This window comes from Cetorhinus maximus, chromosome 7 (genome assembly GCF_964194155.1).
Source record: "Cetorhinus maximus chromosome 7, sCetMax3.hap1.1, whole genome shotgun sequence".
NCBI lineage: Eukaryota > Metazoa > Chordata > Chondrichthyes > Lamniformes > Cetorhinidae > Cetorhinus > Cetorhinus maximus.
The window spans coordinates 8,548,064-8,568,083 of NC_135885.1; the positions used below are offsets into that span (position 1 = coordinate 8,548,064).

The following is a 20,020-nucleotide window of genomic DNA, read 5'->3' on the forward strand; positions in this document are numbered from 1 at the left end:
TATATTTCTATGGTCACTAAAAACAGATCATCTGCCCATTAACCTCACTGCTGTTTGTGGGAGCTTGCTGTGCGCAAATTCCCTGCCGCGTTTTCGACGTTGCAAGTGGCTAAATTTCAAAAATATTTCATGGGCTGTAAAGCGCTTCGGGATGTCCGGAGATTGCGAAAGGTGCTACGGAAATGCAAGTCTTTCTTTTATTTTGAAGTGCAAGGAGGCTGTATGGGAAGAATTTAATGAGGTAATTAAGATCTGGGTACGTGACATTAAACCGATGAAATTCAGCGCTAGTCTCATTCAGAGGGAACGCAGGGTGATTTATGGGAATGCGCAAAAATGGCACACTGTAATCACTCCGCTCCAGAAATCGGATGTTCGGAAACATCAGTTAGCCGGAAATCGTTTATGATAATGACCCTCGACGTCATCGGTGTCATTTTAATCCCGTAATTTGGGAGTGGAAGTGGGGAGCATACAGTAATTTGGATAAGTTTTAAAAATTTAACACGGCTTTATAATGTTTTATCTCTGTTTTATGCTTCTGGTAAATACTTATATGTACGGTGTATTCCAGTTCACACGCTTGTGGTTAGGCATTCCAATGCTTTTTTTTTAATCCAGGAAATTCCAAAATCCAGGAATGACTTGGTCCCAAGCATTGCGAACTAGAGAGGTCACCGTGTACATTAAAGTAGGAAGGGACGCAATTGTGGATTGGTGCTGGGGTTGGCCCTGAATTTGTCCCAATGTGTAAAACGGATGACAGCCTGTTAGCCACTTGTCCTGATGGCTCCTGAGGTCAGTGGAGACCTGTGAAACCAGCTACCAAGTCGCTATCACCCATGCTACGCACTGTCACACAAGGTCAGGGATTACTCAATGCTGCAGTAAAATGCGTGGAGCTTTATACCCCAACACCCACTCACTGTTCAAAGTGGAAAGCAGCCGTCAGAATTAACATCCATCCCCGCCTCGAATTCAGACAATTTAAAAGAAAAAAAAATGTATTGCCAAGTATCGTGTCAACTTTGTCAACAGCAGGGCACTGAGCCCATAGCGAGCTCTGAATTCCTTGGAAACGCTCGTACATTGCCTATGTTACCTCTGGCCTTAGCTATTCCAAAGCTCTCCCTGCCAGCCTCCATCTTACACTTCACTTAAAATTGAGCTCGTATTACCCCATGTCCTAACTTGCAGCAAGTCCCATTCGCTCACCACCATAGAGTTTACAGACTTACGTTGGTTCCTGATCCAGCAATGCATCGGTTTTTAAACTTTCATCCTCCTTTTCAAAAACCTACCTGGCCTCATCCCCCCCTCCCCTATCTCTATAACCTTCCCCAGCTCTCCAAACCCTGTGAGATCTCTGCGCTCCTCTAATTCCGACCACTCGGGCATCCCCAATCTCTATTGACCCCGCCACTGGTGGCCGTGCCTGAGGTTTCCTCGGCCTGACGCTCTGGAATTCCCTCCCCAAATCTCTCCACTTCTCCAACTTTCTTTCCTCCTTGAAGGCCCTCGTTAAAACCTATGGGCGGGATTTTCCCGCACCCGCCCGGCATCGGGATCTTCCGGTCCCGCCGCAAGTCAATGGGCTTCTGGCTGGGGCGCCGCCTCGCCCACAGCGGGACCCACCCCACGACAAGGGCCGGAAAATCCCGGCCTACCTCCTTGACCAAGCTTTTGGTCACCTGTCCCAATATCCTCTTTATGGGGTCGAATTTTGTTTGATGATGCTCCCATGAAGCACCTTTTGACGTTTTATTGCGTTAAATACACGCGCATGTTACACATACAAAAGAAAGAACAATGAACAAAGAAAAGTACAGCACAGGAACAGGCCCTTCGGCCCTCCAAGCCAAATGTTTTGGTTCACGGTTTCTCACAAAGCATGGGGTGGAATTTTATGACCCCCCCATCGTGGCGGGCGGGGTGGAAGGGAGGTGTCAAATGTGGCGAGCTCTTCAAAAGTCCATTGACTTCGTAAAATTCCCCCGATGGACTGAGCCGAATGGGGGATAATGAACTTTGTTAACTCCAAACCTAGGTCTGGACTTTCAGGGGGCAGCCTTCAGCTCAAAGATATTGTTTCCCTGTTAAGTTGCTGATAACGTGAGCTGATAACGACACAGAGAGGACAACAGGGCGTCTGGGAGCTTAGTGAATGATGGAACCGAAGGTCTACCACTTTCACCAATGAGATTTAAGAATTGAGAGAGGAACAGAGGAACAACAGAGAAGGTAATCGGGTGTATTCAAGTCAAATCTGGTACAGAAAGAAAAATAATCGGAGAGAATGAAAGATTGATGAATAGAGAAAGAAAGAATAAACTTAAAATTTTAAATTTAACATGTTCACCAACAGCGATGAGACTCAAAAGATTAAACTATTCAATTTCTGGGCCAGGGAGGTTGGTTGGCGTTGCATTAACAATTAACTTGTTTCGATTAAATTAGTTGAACTCAACTTTCTGTGGTGAGCTTAATAGTGTGTTGATGTGCAAATCTTAATTGCAAATTCCTGAAAATGCCAGGGAGGTAGAGGGGGAGATGCCAGCTGTGTGAGGCAGATGCTGGAGATGGGTCAATTGACCAGCAGATTCTGGCAATTCGCAACTCAACATATCCCTTCATCTCCTCACCCCGATTCTTTTTTTATTCATTCACGGGGATGTGGGTGTCGCTGGCTAGGCCAACATTTATGGCCCATCCCTAATTGCCCTTTGAGAAGGTGGTGGTGAGCTGTTTTTTTTGAACTTCTGCAGTCCATGTGGTGTAGGTACACCCACTGTGCTGTTAGGGAAGGGGTTCCAGGATTTCGACCCAGCGACAGTGAAGGGACGACGATATATTTCTAAGTCAGGATGGTGTGTGACTTGGAGGGGAACTTGCAGGCGTTCCCATGAATCTGGTGTCTTTGTTCTTCTAGGTGGAAGAGGTGACAGGTTTGAAAGGTACTGTGAGCCTTGGTGAGTTGCTGCAGGGCATCTTGTAGATGGTACACTGTGTGTCAGTGATGGAGGAAGTGAATGTTTGTGGATGGGATGTCAATCAGGCAGGCTGCTTTGTCCTGGATGGTGTCAAGCTTCTTGAGTGTTGTGGGAGCCACACTCACCCAGGCAAGTGGGGAGTATTCCATCACACTCCTGACTTGTGCCTTGTAGATGGTGGACAGGCTTTGGGGTGTCAGGAGGTGTGTTATTCATTGCAGGATTCCTAGCCTCTGACCTGCTCTTCTAGTCACAGTATTTATATGGCTAGTCCAGTTCAGGTTCTGGCCAATGGTAACCCCCAGGATGTTCATCATGAACTCAATGTGAATTTACAGGCCCATGGGGTGGAGTTTGCTGGAACATCCACAGGTGTAAGGAAAGGATGTGTCAATGGTGGATAGGGAACTTCAAGGACCCAGCTTGAAATAAAAAAATATGCTAGAAAAACTCAGCAGATCTGGCAGCATCTGTGGAGAGAGAAACAGAGTTAACGTTTCGGGGATTTAAAAAATGAACAAATAAATAAAAATTTAAATTTAAATTAAAAAAAACCAAAAACAAACAATTGGATTAAATAAAGGGTTGAAGATAGAGGAGAGAGTTCATGGTCTGAAGTTGTTGAACTCAATGTTAAGTCCGGAAGGCTGTAAAGTGCCTAGTCAGAAGATGAGGTGCTGTTCCTCCAGTTTGCATTGGGCTTCACTGGAACAGTGCAGCAGGCCAAGGACGGACATGTGGACATGAGAGCAGGGTGGAGTGTTGAAATGGCAAGCGACAGGAAGGTCTGGGTCATGCTTGTGGACTGAGTGAAGGTGTTCCGCAAAGCGGTCACCCAGTCGGCTTTTGATCTCCCCAATGTAGAGGAGACCGCATTGGGAGCAGCGAATGCAGTAGATCAAATTGAAGGAGGCGCAAGTGAAGCACTGCTTCACCTGAAAGGAGTGCTTGGGCCCATGGACGAGAGGAGGGAGGAGGTAAAGGGGCAGGTATTGCACATTCTGCGATCGCATGGGAAGGTGCCGTCGGAAGGGGATGAGGAGTTGCGGGTGATGAAGGAGTGGACCAGGGTGTCACAGAGGGAACAGTCCCTATGGAATGCTGATGGGGGAGGGGGGGGTGAGGGGAAGATGTGTTTGGTGATGGCATCAGGCTGGAGTTGGTGGAAATGGCGGAGGATGATCCCTTGAATGTGGAGGACCCGGCTTGAACTTGGTAACGTACCTGAAACGAGAGGGTGAAGGCATTCCATTCCTCGTGCCATTGGTTGTACAAGAAACCGATAGCAACTGCAGTGACACCAAGTACCACAACAATTCCAATCTGAGATGGAGAGAGAGCAAAAGAGAGAGAGAGAGAGCTAGTGCATAAGGATGACAACTCACATCATTGCATCCGAGCCAATTTTTAAAAATTCATTAATAGGATGTGAGCGTCGCTGGCTTGGCCAGCATTTATTGCCCATCCCTAATTGCCCTTTGAAAAGGTGGTGGTGAGCCGCCTATTTGAACCTGTGCAGTCCACATGGTGTAGGTACACCCACCATGCTGTTAGGGAGTTTCAGGATTTTGACCCAGCGATCCAGAATTTAACGTTTCACAGCATCATTGAATCTTACACCACAGAAGGAGGCCATTCAGCCCATCATGCCTCTGCTGGTTCTTCAAAAGAGGTATCCATTTTAGCCCCACACCCCAGCTTTTTCCACCTAACCCTGAAAATTAATCCTCTTCAAATACAAGTCCAATTGTCTTTTGAAAGCTTCTGTGGAATCTGAAGGCATCACCACGTTCAGTACTGGGTTCCAGAACTCATCAACCCTCTGCGTAAAAACACATCTCCTCATTTCCCCTTAGTTCTTTTGCCAACTATTTTTAAATGTGGCCTCTCCTTAATGACTCACTTGTCGGAAGAATATCTTCTCCCTATTCTCTCTGCCCAAAACCCTCGGCGTTTTCAATGTCTACACTACGTCTCTCCTGAAGCTTCTCTGCTCTTAAGTAGAACACTCCCACCTTCTCCAATCTCTCCACACAGCTGAAGCCCCTTGTGTCTGGTAAATCTCCCCTACAGCCTCTCTCCAGGGCCTTGACATCCTTCCTAAAGTGTGCGGCAAGATTTCAAGGACGCAACTCAGAAAGGACATGGAGATCCTCAACAAAAGTTAGTGGCTGGCACTGATTGAGAAAGGAGAATGACTGCCTTAGATTGGAGAGATTCTGCAGCACAGAAACAGCCCGCTTGGCCTGATTAGTCTATGTAGATCTTACGCTCGAGCGACCTAGAGAATTTTAAAAACATTAATTAATTTTTAAAAATTAAAAGTAAAAAAAATCTTGATTTTAAAATTCTCATCCTTGTTTCCAAATGTTTGCAAAAAGTCTCACCTCCCCATTACCTCTAAACACCCTCAACCCTACAACACTCTGAAGGCCTCCACCAGTTTTAAGAATCGAGCATTCCCCATTTTGGTTTTAGGGCGTTTTATTACATTAAAGGTGCTATATTAATGCAACTTATGGTCAGTGTCATTGTAGAGAATGGCAATTATGTTTTCCACCCCCTCTCCCTCCGCTCACCACCGCCCTCCCCCACACCCCACCCCAACACCCCTCCATCCTCTTCTCCCTCACATATCCTATTAAGAATGGCTGAAAGTCATGGAAAGGTTGCATACCTTGTGACCCCAGAATAAGTGCAGACGCTGACCTTCGCTTAGCAAACATATCGCCAGAACCTGCAAAGCACAAAGTGGAAATTTCATGGTTTCCAACCAGAATAAATGCCACTGAACTAGTTCGCATAGAAACCGTACAGTCCACCAGAAATAAGAAAGACCTTCACTTACCGCCCCAATTACCGCCCCATCATCTACTCTCCATCATCAGTAAAGTAATGGAAGGGATCATCAACAGGGCTATCAAATGGCACTTCCTTAGCAATAACCTGCTCACTGATGCCCAGTTTGGGTTCCGCCAGGGCCACTCAGCTCCTGACCTCATTACAGCCTTGGTTCAAACATGGACAAAAGAGCTGAACTCCTGAGGTGAGAGTGACTGCCCTTGACATCAAGGCAGCATTTGACCGAGTGTAGCATCAAGGAGCCCTAGCAAAACTGAATGGGAATCAGGGGGAAAACTCTCCCCTGGTTGGAGTCATTCCTAGCACAAAGGAAGATGGTTGTGGTTGTTGGAGGTCAGTCATCTCAGTTCCAGGACATCACTGCAGGAGTTCCTCAGTTCCTCAGCCCCACCATCTTCAGCTGCTTCATCAATGACCTTCCTTCCATCATAAGGTCAGAAGTGGGGATGTTCGCTGATGATTGCGCAATATTCAGCACCATTCGCGACTCCTCAGATACTGAAGCAGTCCATGTCCAAACGCAGCAAGACCTGGACAATATCCAGGCTTGGGCTGACAAGTGGCAAGTAACATTCATGCCACACAAGTGTCAGGCAATGACTATCACCAACAAGACAGAATCCAACAATCACCCCTTGACATTCAATGGCATTACTACCACTGATTCCCCCACTATCAACATCTGGGGGTTACTATTGACCAGAAACTGAACTGGACTAGCCATATAAATACTGTGGCTACAAGAGCAGGTCAGAGGCTAGGAATCGTGTGATGAGTAACTCACCTCCTGACTCCCCAAAGTCTGTCCACCATCCATAAGGCACAAGTCAGCAGTGTGATGGAATACTCCCCAACTGCCTAGATGAGTGCAGCTCCCACAACACTCAAGTAGCTTAACACCATCCAGGACAAAGCAGCCAGCTTGATTGGCACCACATCCACAAACATTCACTCTACTACCAACGTACAGTAGCAGCAGTGTGTACCACCTACAAGATGCACTGCAGGAATTCCCCAAGGCTCCTTCGACAACGCCTTCCAAACCCACGACCATTACCGTCTCGAAGGACAAGGGCAGCAGACAGATGGGAATATCACCACCTAGAAGTTCCCCTCCAAGTCACTCACCATCCTGACTTGGAAATATATCGCCGTTCCTTCACTGTCGCTGGGTCAAAATCCTGAAACTTCCTCCCTAACAGCACTGTGGGTGTACCTACATCACATGGACTGCAACAGTTCAAGGAGGCAGCTCACCATCACCTTCTCAAGGGACGGTCAATAAATGCTGGCCTAGCTAGTGAAGCCCACATCCCATGAATGAATAAAAAAATACCTATAAAGCACCTTTCACAAACTCAGGACATCCCAAAGCATTTAACAGCCAATCAAGTACTTTTTCTGAGTTATAGTCACTGCTGTACAGCAGGAACCTCAGCAGCCACATCACATGAACGGATTTTTCAAAAAGCCAATCTGTGCACAGCACGATCCCACAAGTAGCAATGTGATAATAATCAGATAACCTGTATTTTAGTGATGCTGTTGAGGGATCTTGTTGGCTGGAATGCCGGGGACAGTTTCCCCGCTCATCTTTTAAATATTTCCGGGTGAGCACCTTCACCACCAGGGCTGCAGCGGTTCAAGGAGGCTCACCACCATAGGTCTCAAAGCGGTAGGCCAAGTCGCGTGGGCTGTCTGTTTCTCTCTTTTTCCCTCGCTAAGATTCACACACAAGTAGGCCATTTGGCCCGTCATCCCTCTGCCAGCCCTTTGAAGTATTCATCCATTTAATCCCATTCCCCCCACTCCCTGCTCTTTCCCCACAGCCTTGCAAATCTTTCCTTTCCAAGGGTTTATCCAATTCCCTGTTGCGAGTCACTGTTGAATCTGCTTCCACCGTCCTTTTGGCAGTGCATTCCAGATCACTGCACAAAAGTAATTCTCATCTCCAACTGGTTCTTTCATCAATTATCTTAAATTGGTGTCCTCGGTTCCTGACCCTCCTGTCAGTGGGGACAGTTTGTCTCTATCTATTCTACCGGAACCCTTCATGATCTCGAACACCTCAGTTAAATCTCCCTCTAACGTTCTCTGCTCTAAAGAGAACAGTCCCAGCTTCTCCAGACTTTCCACATCACTCATCCCTGGCACTATTCTCACAAAATTCTCTCTGCAGCCACTCCAAGGCCTTGACTTTCTTCCGAGATGCCCAGAACTGGACATACTTCAGCTAGGGCCCTCCAGCTGGTGATCGCTAAAGGTTTAGTTGAACTTTCTTATATTCTCTGTCTCAATTTCTCTGTATTTCTCTTTCTCACTTCAGGAATTAGCTCATTCGACCCTCTTGGGCTGTATTGCTCAATTCACTCACTGCGCAGTGTCTTTCCTGGTTCTGTTGTTAGGGGAGGCCTACCAGTCAGGCTGTGATGCACAGTCCACTTACCAGCAAGATTGCGATGTAAGTGAAAAACGTTGCTGTCACACCAAGGACCACTACGGACCAAGGGATCCATTTGCCACTATAAAAATTCCTAGGGAAGGGAAGAAAAATAAGTAAGTCCCTTATACAGTTTTATACTTGTAGTATTCGTGTTCTTATTTTTGTTCGACATGGGGGGTCAAGGGTTAGAGGGGGCCAGATAGGAAAGTGGAGTTGAGGCCACAATCAGATCAGCCATGAGCTTATTGAATAGCAGAGCAGGCTCAAGGGGCCAAATGGCCTACTCCTGCTCCTAATTCTTGTGATCTTGTACCGCTGCAAAACATTTCAAGCATTGAATCATACAGCACAAAAGGAGGCCGTTTGACCCATCTAGCCTCTGCTGGCTTGTTGAAAGAGCAATCCAATTAGTGCCATTCCCCTACTTCCCCACCGCCTGCAATTTTTATCCTTTTTTAAATACATATATCAAATTTCCTATTCAAAACTCCTATCGATTCTGCTTCCACCATCCTCTCTCACAGTGTGTCCAGATCATAACAGCTCGCTACATCAAACAAATTCCCTGGATCTACCCCCTCTGCTTCTTTTTCCAATTAACAGAAGTCTGCACCCTCCGGTTTACTGGCTGTCCAGCCAGTAGAACGTTTCTCCCAGTCTACTCTTTCAAAGCCCTCCATAATTTTGAACGCCTCTATCAAATCTCCCCTTATGTTTCTCTGCGCCAACGTTTCCAGTCTCGCCACATAACTGAAGTCCCTCATAGAAACATAGAAACTAGGAGCAGGAGTAGGCCATTCGGCCCTTCTAGCCTGCTCCGCCATTCATTATGATCATGGCTGATCATCCAACTCAATAGCCTGCTCCCGCTTTCTCCCCATACCCTTTGATCCCTTTCGCCCCACGAGCAACATCTAACTCCTTCTTGAAAACATACAATGTTTTGGTCTCAACTACTTTCTGTGGTAACGAATTCCACAGGCTCACCACTCTCTGGGTGAAGAAATTTCTCCTCATCTCAGTTCCCTAATGTCAATCTGGCAAATCTCCTCTGCACCTGATCTTCAAGACCTTGACATCCTTCCTAATGTGCGGTGCCCGGAACTGGACACAATGCTCTAGCTAAGGCCTAACCAGTGATTTATAAAGTTTTCCGATAAGTTCCTTGTCTTTGCACTCCATGCCTCCATTTGTCAAGCCAAGGATCTTGCGTTTTGAACGGGCTTATTGAGTTACTCTGCCGCCTTCATTGCTTCACTTCCATAAACTTGTTCAAAAATGCTGTTATCAGAAAAACACTTGTCAGTGACTAGTGCTTCTGCACTCACCAGCCCAATATCTTTCATACATACATACATGCAAACATACGAACATACGAATTAGGAGTAAGCCTCTTGGTCCCTTGAGACTGTTCCACCATTCAATGAGATCATGGATGAGCTGATTGTAACCTTAGCCCCACTTTCCCGCCTACCCCCGACAACCTTTCACCCCCTTGTTAATCAAGGCTCTATCTAGCTCTGCCTTAAAAAACATCCAAAGACTCTGCTTCCACCTCTTTTTGAAGAAGAGAGTCCCAAAGACTCATGACCCTCTGAGAGTAAAAATTTCTCCTCATCTCCGTCTTAAATGGTTGACCCCTTATTTTTAAACAGTGACCTCCTAGTCCTAGATTCTCCCACAAGAGGAAACATCCTCTCCACATCCACCCTGTCAAGACCCCTCAGGATCTTAATGGTTTCAATCATCCTTCTCAAGGGCAATTAAGGTTGGGCAATAAATGCTGGCCTAGCCAGTGACACCTACATCCCATGAGTGAATAAAAAAAAGACCCATAAATTTGAATGACACAGAAATGGAAAACCCCAGTAGATGTGTTACAATGCTGGAAATGCAAAAAGAGATGCTTTCTTTTAAGCGAGACCTGAAAGCTTCTAGGTGCTTCTATATAATCATCAGTGTTTCAGGAAGAATACTAGAATAATAACCTCGGCAATTCTGAAATCAGGAACTTTCATTTTGTACCTTAGATTACCTCTAGTCCAATCTCATTCAGTTTTGTTTATTAGGATTTCCTCCATCGTAATGTCAAACATTCTCTATTGCTAGAGGGTGGATGGGGCCTCAGTTTAAAATCTCATCTGAAAGACAGCACCTCCGGCAGTGCGGCCCTCCCTCAGTATGGCACTGCAGTGTCAGCTGAGATCAGACCTGGGCAAGCTACGGCCACGTCCGGCCTGCGGGGGCTTCTAGGCCCACCCACGGCTGCAGCACCAGAGAATGGTGCTGTGGGCCAAGAGACCGCACGCGTCTGCCTGGCCAATCGGCGTCAGGAGGTGTGAAAATAAATATACATTCAAGATCGCTTATTAGATTACCGCAGTTTTGATTTGGCAAGTGGCTGCTGCTTCCTGAGTTCTCTGCTCAAAGACAAGTCCTTGGCAATTATTTGCCCAACCATGGCAAATACAGTGTGTTTTTTTTACTACAGGTGGGGCACAGAGGCAGGTCTATCTCAGCTGGAACATGGCTCAAGCCCCATGCGGTCATCGTTATTCTGATCCACACACTCGCCATCTGAGCTAACCAGCCGTCTCTTTGGCAAGTATAGTAAGCTGTCGTTTCAAAACCATCACTTGAACTTTAATACTCTTTATGAAAAGTCATCAATTCTTATATAGTTTTGCTTCCCAAGTTTTCTCATTCCCTCACTGATGGGGCTGCTTCTTGCTGAGGCCTGGTGCCATGGCTGTTGGCAGTACAGGATTATGAACCTGGGACCATCAGGTCTGCATTAGCGTAGCAATACGCTGAAGAGTGTCTTTACCCACTAGAATGGTTACATATTTATACCGTAATCTATTAAAAAATCTTGTATCTGTGTCCACACCCTGTCAATTTTTTACATTATAAATTTCTATAATGTTTTATAATGGTACAAGGCAAGTGTGGAGATGGGAAAAGGTAGGGTGGTTCTCCTTACAGCAGAGAAAGTGGAGGCTAAATTTGATAGAGGTGTTCAAAATCATGGATGGGTATTGAATAGGGATAGAAATATTGAACAGTAAATAAGGGGAAACTGGTTCTGGTGGCAAAAGGATCGGTAACCAGAGGACACAGATTTAAGGCAATTGGCAGAAGAACTAGACGATAGCAGATTTGTAATCCAGCAAAAACCTGACCTACAATAATGCTGGTGAACGTGGGATTGAAACACTGAAGCATAAATGCTGGACGGACACGGGCACCTGGCATCAGCTGAGCCTGAAGGAAGCCACATGTGCTTATTAAAGTACCCACTCCTATTTGAAGCGTTAATAATTTAAGAGAACGAAGATCTCCACAAGCAATCTGGGTTTAACACATTGAGGTGAGCACCTCAGTAATTAGTTCGTTTATGACTTTTGAAAATTAAGAGTTAAAAAGTCATCACCTGCCAAATTCCACACCCAGACGTGGCTCTCCGGCTGGAATGTTTGCCCACCCTTGGCCTAGATTGTGTGCTCAGGTCTCTGGAGCGGATTCAAACCCGGGCCCTCCGACTCAGGGGCAAGAACGTGACCTGCTGAGCCGCATACTGACACCGCTAACCTGGATTGGCCTGTTGGGAACTCAGCCCACCCCCAAGTGCCAAATCCAAGGTGGCGGATCCACCTCAAGTGCTGCCAGGAGTAACCACTGCCCTTTGCCACCGCCAGCTGCAATTTACAGTTGGCAACGCCAGGGAACAACCGCCCCAGCCTCTCCGAGGGCATTGTTGTTTCCACACGGTTTCCGTGGCACCATTCCTGAAAAGTAAAATAGCTGGCCCACGCCACAAAGCGTTCAACAAGGCCGCAGACTCACCAATCAAAATCATTGTAGTCATTCTTTGCTTCACCCCAAAAGTAGAGGAGCACGAATGCCAGGCCAAAGGTTGCCACCAGGATTCCGAAGCAGAACAATTCAAACTGGAGGGAGAGGGAACAGCAATGGAAGGAAATTAGGAAACTATAGTTTCGTAAAGCACAGAATAAGGCCATTTGGCCCATCGCAGCTATGCCGACGCTTTGAAAGAGCTAGCCAACTATTCTTTCCCCATAGCTCTGCGTATCAATATGTTTAAGTATGGGGAAATGGTGGTGTAGTGGTTATATCACTGGGCTAGAAATCCTGAGGCTCAGCCTAATGCTCTATGGAGCCATGGGTTCAAATCCCACCAAGGTAGCTGGTGGAATTTAAATTCAATTAGTGAATCTGCAATTATAAAGTTAGTTCCAGTATTAGTAACCGTGAAACTATCATGGGTTTGTTACTTTTAAAAAAAGGAAAACCCACTTCAAAGACAAACATGTTCTTCAAATGCTCTCATATTCCATGTGACTGCACTTCAGGCCCCCTGATTATTCTAACCCTATTACCCCACCTGGCAGGTAATTCCTATCATTTGGTACCATTGGGTAGAGGAATTCTATCTAAAACCTGTTTCAATTATGTTTTTCACTCATTTAAATTTATGTCCCTGTTGGCCTGACGCACGCTTAAATTATGGCCTGGAAACTTGCTTGTGCCAAGCCCTTTTACTAAGCTTAGAACAAACACTTGCATTTATAGGGCACCTTTAACATAGTAAAAGACATTTCATAGGAGCGATTACTGTAAATCACAGCATATAAGACAACCCAGTATATCAGTCGACCCCCCTTTTCAGCCACAAGCTGCTACACTCGCATTAGTACTCAAGCTCAATTTTTCACCCCACAAATAGATGTTCTACTTCTTGGTATCTGATAACTGGGCACAAGCAGGCGATACGGGCTGTGTTGGAAAGATGCATGAGAGTTGAAGTCACGCTTATTCTTTGCGTCGGATGTCAATGACATTTCAAAATGGTGACCACCCACACCTACACCAGTGATTCACATTTATACTCGGTGTATAAGCGGAAACCTCCGCACCCCCCCCACCCCCCCCCCGCCCCTGTTTTTGAAGGGACTTTTCGAGGCTTCAAAGTTCAACCTGTACACCGACATCTACGGCACCAAACAAAATTTATCACTCAGCCACATAAGGAGATGTTAGGACAGGTAATGAAAAGCTTCATCAAAGAGGCAGGTTTAAAAGAGTGTGTTAAAGGGAGGAAGATAGGTAGAGACAGACCGGTTTATGGAGGCAATTCCAGAGCTTAGACAAAAACAAAAACAAAAATAGCTGGAAAAACTCCCCCCTCACCATCCAAGGGCCCAAACACTCCTTTCAAGTGAAGCAGCATTTCACTTGCACTTCCCACAATTTAGTCTACTGCATTCGTTGCTCCCAATACGGTTTCCTCTACATTGGAGAGACCAAACGCAGACTGGGTGACTGCTTTGCGGAACACCTTCGGTCTGTCCACAAGCATGACCCAGACCTCCCTGTCGCTTGCCATTTCAACACACCACCCTGCTCTCATGCCCACATGTCCGTCCTTGGCCTGCTGCAATGTTCCAGTGAAGCTCAACGTAAACTGGAGGAACAGCACCTCATCTTCCGACTAGGCACTTTACAGCCTTCCGGACTGAATATTGAGTTCAACAACTTCAGATCATGAACTCTCTCCTCCATCCCCACCCTCTTTCCAATCCCCCTTTTTTCTAATAATTTATATACTTTTTAAATACATTTTTCTTTTCCCACCTATTTCTATTATTATTTTAAAATTTATTTCCATCCATTGTTTTATCTCCACCTTTTAGCCTATTTTAATCCCTTCCCCCTACCCCACCCCCACTAGGGCTATCTGTCACCTGCTTTCCACCCTTAATGTCCCCATTAGCACATTCCTTAGCTAATATCACCACCGTCAACACCCCTTTGTCCTTTTGTCTATGACATCTTTGGCAATCTCTTCTTTGCCTCCACCTATCACTGGCCCTCTATCCAGCTCTACCCGTCCCACCCCCCTCAACCAGCTTATATTTCACCTCATTTCTATTTTTCTTTAGTTCTGATGAAGAGTCATACGGACACGAAACGTTAACTGTATTCCTCTCCGCAGATGCTGTCAGACCTGCTGAGTTTTTCCAAGCTAGTTTTGTTTTTGTTTTTGTTTCAGAATTCCAGCATCCGCAGTATTTTGTTTTTATCCAGAGCTTAGAGCCTGGACAACTGACGAGGCAGGCCACCAGTGGAGGAGCGATTAAAATCGGGAACGCGCAAGAGCCGGAATGGGGAGAGCAGAGGGATCTCAGATGGTGGTAGGACAGGAGGAAGCCACAGTGATAAAGAAGTGCTGAGGCCACTGATGCAATTGATAAGAAGGGCGGGGCACTTAAGGATCCAATAACGCGAGTGTTCGTTCCGCAGTAGGGTAATAGGAGGGGAATAGCTTTTCTGTCTATTTGGGGAATCCAGAAGCAAAAAGGACAATAATTTTAAAGTATTAAACTGGTTAAAAGTGAATCCAGGAAAAACTTCTTCAAAAACAAGGTCATGGTAATATAAGAAGGCGCTGCATTAGAATGTGTGGAATTGATTAAGATATTTAAAGACAAACTAGGTATTTCCTTACAAAAGTAGGGTTGTGATGAAACAGGTTAAACGGGGTAGACATCAATGGAGGGACAGACTTGAGGGGCTGAAAAGCCCTTTGATTTATTTGTTCCTGGGATGTAGCATCGCTGGCAATGCCAATCCCTCACTACTGTTGAGGAGGTGGTGGTGAGCTGCCTTCTTGAACCACTGCAGTCCATGTAGGTACACCCACAGTGCTGTTAGGAAGAGAATCACAGGTTTTTGACCCAGTGACAGTGAAGGAACGGCGATGTAGTTCCAAGTCAGGATGACCTGTGGTTTGAAGGGGGGGCTTGTTCCCATGTATCTGCTGCCCTTGTCCTTCTAGCTGGTAGAGGTCACAGGTTTGGAAAGTGCTGTCGAAGGAGCCTTGTCATGGACACCACATTCACCAATACAATGCTCCCTCAGTAGCCTTCTCTTTTCTCCTCATCCCATCATCTGTGACCATGCCTTCAGATGCTGAGCCCATGTTCTCTGGGCTTTCCTTCATAAACCCCTCCACCTCTCCTACTTTAACTCTTGGACCAGGGTCACCCTTCTATTCCTTCCTTCTTTGATTGGACAGCCATTTTTCTCCCATCTCTGCGAGTTGCCTTGGGACATTATTGTTGACCTTGTTGTTTCCAATCAGCTAGTCTTGGCACATGGATCTGTTGAGAGCTGTGTGATTGTTTAACTTGTTGGGAGGGATGAAAACACCAGCAGCTGTTCAACTTCCAACTGCTTCCAGTGGGTGAGCACTATGGTTAATTATAACCCGAGTTAAGTCAGGTAAACAATTCCACCTGGAATAAGGACAAAGGCAGCAGATGCATGGGAACACCACCACCTGCAAGTTCCCCTCCAAACCACACACCATCCTGACTTGGAAATATCCCACTGATGCTGTATCAAAATCCTGGAACACCCTCCCTAACAGCACTGTGGCTTTACATACACCACATGGACTGCAGTGGTTCAAGAAGGTAGCTCACCACCATCCCCTCAAGGGTAATTAGGGATGAGCGTTAATAATTGTCTTGCCAGTGATGCTCACATCTGTGAATATTTTAAAAATTTACACTGTGAGTGTGGGAAAATACATCACTGCATATATTCTAGCTTCAATTGAGTAGATACCAGAAAGGATTGCACTGAACAATAGAGACATTGGAGGACATGGAGTGGTTGACCAGGTCAAAGGTCACAGAGAGGTTGAAAAATAATAGTGGCCATGATAATCTAACCAGACAGCAGTCGATAAAATGTGCCTGTAGCTTAATTACAAGAGAAGTACTGTAGAATATTGATCAGTGCGACATTAGATAGAGAGTAACACCAGATTATTTACTCAGTGGCACATCACTTGTTTAACCAGCGATAGCCAACAATCACCTCCGCTGTGTTCTGCCTTCAAAGGCACAGAATTAAAGGTGGTGGTCAATTTTACAGCGGACAAAAGGTACCAACTTTCTCGCCGCGGGAAATCTAATCCAGATTCACTCACATTCGAGCAGCGCAGCAAACGGCTTTGCCCTCAGTCACTCACAGGATGAACAGCCAGAGCTAAAAGGAACCAGACAATGGCACAAAGGCTTATGGATCCACCATCTAAACACGGCCTCTTAGGGTGCACAGCAGATGGCGTTTGCACAGCACATCCTATATTGGGGGTTGATCTCTTACCTTGAGGACGGTAGCATAGATGTGTAATCCAGAAACCTAAACTAACGTTCTGCAGACATGGATTTAAATCCCACCATGGCAGCTAGGGGAATTTAAAATTCGATTAATTATTAAATCTGGGTTAAAGAGTTGGTCTCAGTAATGGCGATCCCGAAACTTCCAGATTGTCGTTTTTAAAAAAACTATCTAGCTCACTAGTGCCCTTTAGGGAAGGAAATCTGCCATCCTTACCCGGTCTGGCCTACATGTGTCTCCAGACCAGCAATGTCTCTCAACTGCCCTCGCAAGCCAATCAGTTCAAGGGCAACTAGGGATGGACAACAAATGCTGACCTTGCCATTGATACCCACATCCCATGAACGAATACATTTAGCAGTTTGATATAACTGAGTGGCTTGCTAGGCTATTTCAGAGTCAACCACATTGCTGTGGGCCTGCAGTCACATGGCCAGACCTAGGGGACATTAGTGAGCTAGATGGTGAACCACATTTACAACAATGGTTTCATGGTTAGCATTAGACTTTTAACTCCCGATTTCAGATTTCACCATCTGCCATGGTGGGTTTCAAACACAGGCCCTATTACCCTGGGTCTCTGGATTACTAGTCCAGTGACAGTATCACTATGCCACCACCTCCTCCTACAGTGCATTGAGAAGGCAGCTCACCACCACCGTCACAAGGGCATTAAAGATGGGAAATAAATGCTGGCCTGGCCAGCGGCACTGATATCCCATGAACCAATTAAAAAGGAATAAATGTTTTTTTTTTAAGTCTAACAGGTGCTAAAAATTTGAGTAGCTTTTACCCAATTGGAAGTTACCACTTTCCAAAATAATCAAAAAAAGTGACTGAAATTAAATGGTTTGTTACAAGAGTTCGCCCAGTAGCGCCTTCATCAGACAACATTCCCCGGCACTTTATAACGGGAACTATAAGGGACTGGATGGGCAGTTCAGTGTGAAAGATTTAAGAGAGGTGACTGATAATTTGGTTGTAATTACCCTGCGATGCATTTCTTCAAGTCAGCACTGGTCCTATATCTGGTTGGGGCAATATGTGAGGTACCGAAATTGTGTAGTACAAGCTGGATTGACCAGAGAGTGTCTCCCTGTCGTTCAGTCTCTGTGGACAGGACTTTTAGTTTGACGGGTGCCGGGAAACGGACCCATCGGCCCCACGACCACGATTTCATGCTGGGTGGCCAATTAACGGGCAGCCGGTGTGGAACACGCGCTGAGATGCTCGGCACTGCTGGGGTGGTGGGGGGTGGGGGGGGTGGGGGGCGGGAGGAGGACAGGTGCTGACATAAGCGCGGGCGCTGGGGGGAGTGCGGAATGAAAGCTCCCTGAAAGCAGAGAGCTGCCTCAGAGAGCTGAAGAATTTAAAAGCAATCAATAAAGGTTTTAAAATCCAGAAAAAAAATGTCCACGTGTCAGAGTCAGTCACCTGAACTGATTCGGGTGACGAAAATTCTGCCCAAACATTTTTTAAAAATTTAATAACGGAAACCTCATCCCGCCCTATGATGGAGTTTCATCAAAAATGCAAAGGCCGCCTGGTAGATTCGCCCGTCCGCCAGCCGTAAGGTTGGACGGACCACAAAAACTTAGTCAATTAGGGCTTTAATGGGCTTAATTGCCCTCTTAATGCTCCAGCCCTACAACCCTCCAAGATATCCGCACTATTCTGCATTCTGAAGCACCCATGATTTTAATCGCCCCACCTTTGATGGCCATGCCTTGAAGTGTCCAGGCCCTAAGTTGGGCAAAGCCCTCCTTAAATCTAGAACTAGGGGGCACAGCTTAAAAATAAGGGGTCTCTCATTTAAGATGGAGATGAGGAGGGATTAATTCTCTCAGAGGGTTGTTAGCCTATGGAGTTCTCTTCCTCAGAAAGCAGCGGAGGCTGGGTCATTGAATATATTCAAGGCTGATTTTTGATCGACAAAGGAATCGAGGGTTATGGGGGTGCAGATAGGAAGGTGGCGTTAAGGCCACAATCAGAGCAGCCCTGATCTTGTTGAATGGCAGAGCAGGCGCGAGGGGAAGAATGGCCTACTCCTGCTTCTATTTCTGACGTTCTGAAACCTCCCCAATTCTCTAAAACCTACCACTTTAACCAAGCTATTCATCATGTGACCTGACATCTCCTTTTGTGGTTTAGTGCCATGTTTTGCTTTGTAATTTTTTTAATTCATTTCATGGGATGTGTGTGTGTGTGTGTGTGTCACTGGCAAGGCAGACATTAGTTTCCCATCCTTAATTCCCTTTAACTGAGGGGCTTGCGAGGCCATTTCAGAGGGCAGTTAAGGGTCAACCACGTTACTATGGGTCTGGAGTCACATGTAGGCCAAACCAGCTAAAGATGGCAGGTTTTCTTCCCTAACTGGCATTAAGTGAGCCAGATGTGTTTTTACAACAACTGATGGTAGCTGTCATGGTCACCATTACTGAGACTAGCTTTATAATTCCAGATTTATTAATTGAATTTAAATTCTATCAGGCACTATGGTGGGATTTGAACCTTGTCCCCAAAGCAATAGTCTTGGCTTCTAGATTTCCCAGTCTAGTGACATTACCACTACGCCACCATCTGCCCCACAAATACTCCTGAGAAGTGCCTTGGCTTGTTTTATTATGTTAAAGGTGCTATATAAATGTAAGCTGTTGTTAAATCTGCAGCGAAACCTGGTTTCAATCATCATACATTTTCCTCTAAGTGGAAACCCCCAGAAAATGTGATTTGGCCCAAATTGATGCATTGGGGAGGGCGAAGAGAGCAGGGTGCAGTCTCAGGCAGACTTATATAGGAACGGAAGAAGGCCATTCAGCCCCTCGAGCCTGTTTTGCAATCCAAGGCTTCTGACCATCACACCTATGGGAGCAGGCCAGCCCCAGCGTAGAATGGAGAATCCTTACCTTGCTGCAACAGAATTCCCCAGGCAGGATCCGTGTGCGTTGGTAGCGCCTCCACTGGCAACCGTACAGCCCCGCCAGGCAAGAGAGGAAAGGCTGGTATTCATAGCGTTGGAGCAAGCGCCTCCGGATGATCTGGAGCTTCCCCAGTTTGATCTTGGTGAGCTGGATTGGGGTGCTGCCCATCTGGCACAGGTCACGCCCTCCCTAACTCTGTAAAGGCAGAAGAGCAAGAAAGTAAGGCATGCATTTATATAGCACCTTTCATGACCTCAGGATGTCCCAAAGTGCTTTACAGCCAGCGAATAATAAGAAATAAGATCATAAGAAATAGGAGCAGGAGTAGGCCATTCAGCCCAATAAGCCTGCTCTGCCAGTCAATTAGATCATGGCTGATCTGATTGCGGCCTTAAATCCACTTTCCTGCCTACCTCCCTTAATTCTTGACTCCCTTGTTGATCAAAAATCTGCCTTGAATATATTCAATGACCCAGTCCCAACTGGTCTATGGGGAATAGAATTCCAAAGACAAATGATCCTCTGAGAGAAGAAATTCCTCTTCATCTTCATCTTAAATGGGAGACCCCTTATCTTTAAACTGTGCCCCC

At 46.1% G+C, this 20,020-nt stretch overlaps 1 protein-coding gene across 3 annotated transcripts in view; it reads right to left on the minus strand.

Moving 5' to 3' along the window:
* Positions 1 to 19,621, minus strand: part of gdpd4a (glycerophosphodiester phosphodiesterase domain containing 4a) — a 56,196-nt gene extending 36,575 nt beyond the window's left edge. The window contains exons 1-5 of one of the 3 annotated variants that reach the window (XM_078545044.1): positions 19,416 to 19,621; positions 12,142 to 12,245; positions 8,299 to 8,386; positions 5,668 to 5,727; positions 4,215 to 4,313 (exon numbers count right to left, since the gene is read on the minus strand). In XM_078545044.1, coding sequence (XP_078401170.1) covers positions 4,215 to 4,313; positions 5,668 to 5,727; positions 8,299 to 8,386; positions 12,142 to 12,245; positions 19,416 to 19,598 — 534 coding nt within the window. In that variant the 5' untranslated portion in view covers positions 19,599 to 19,621. The remainder of the gene's footprint in view (positions 1 to 4,214; positions 4,314 to 5,667; positions 5,728 to 8,298; positions 8,387 to 12,141; positions 12,246 to 19,415) is intronic. The other 2 variants (XM_078545045.1, XM_078545046.1) reach the window with 2 other exon arrangements.
* Positions 19,622 to 20,020: the final 399 nt, after the last annotated feature.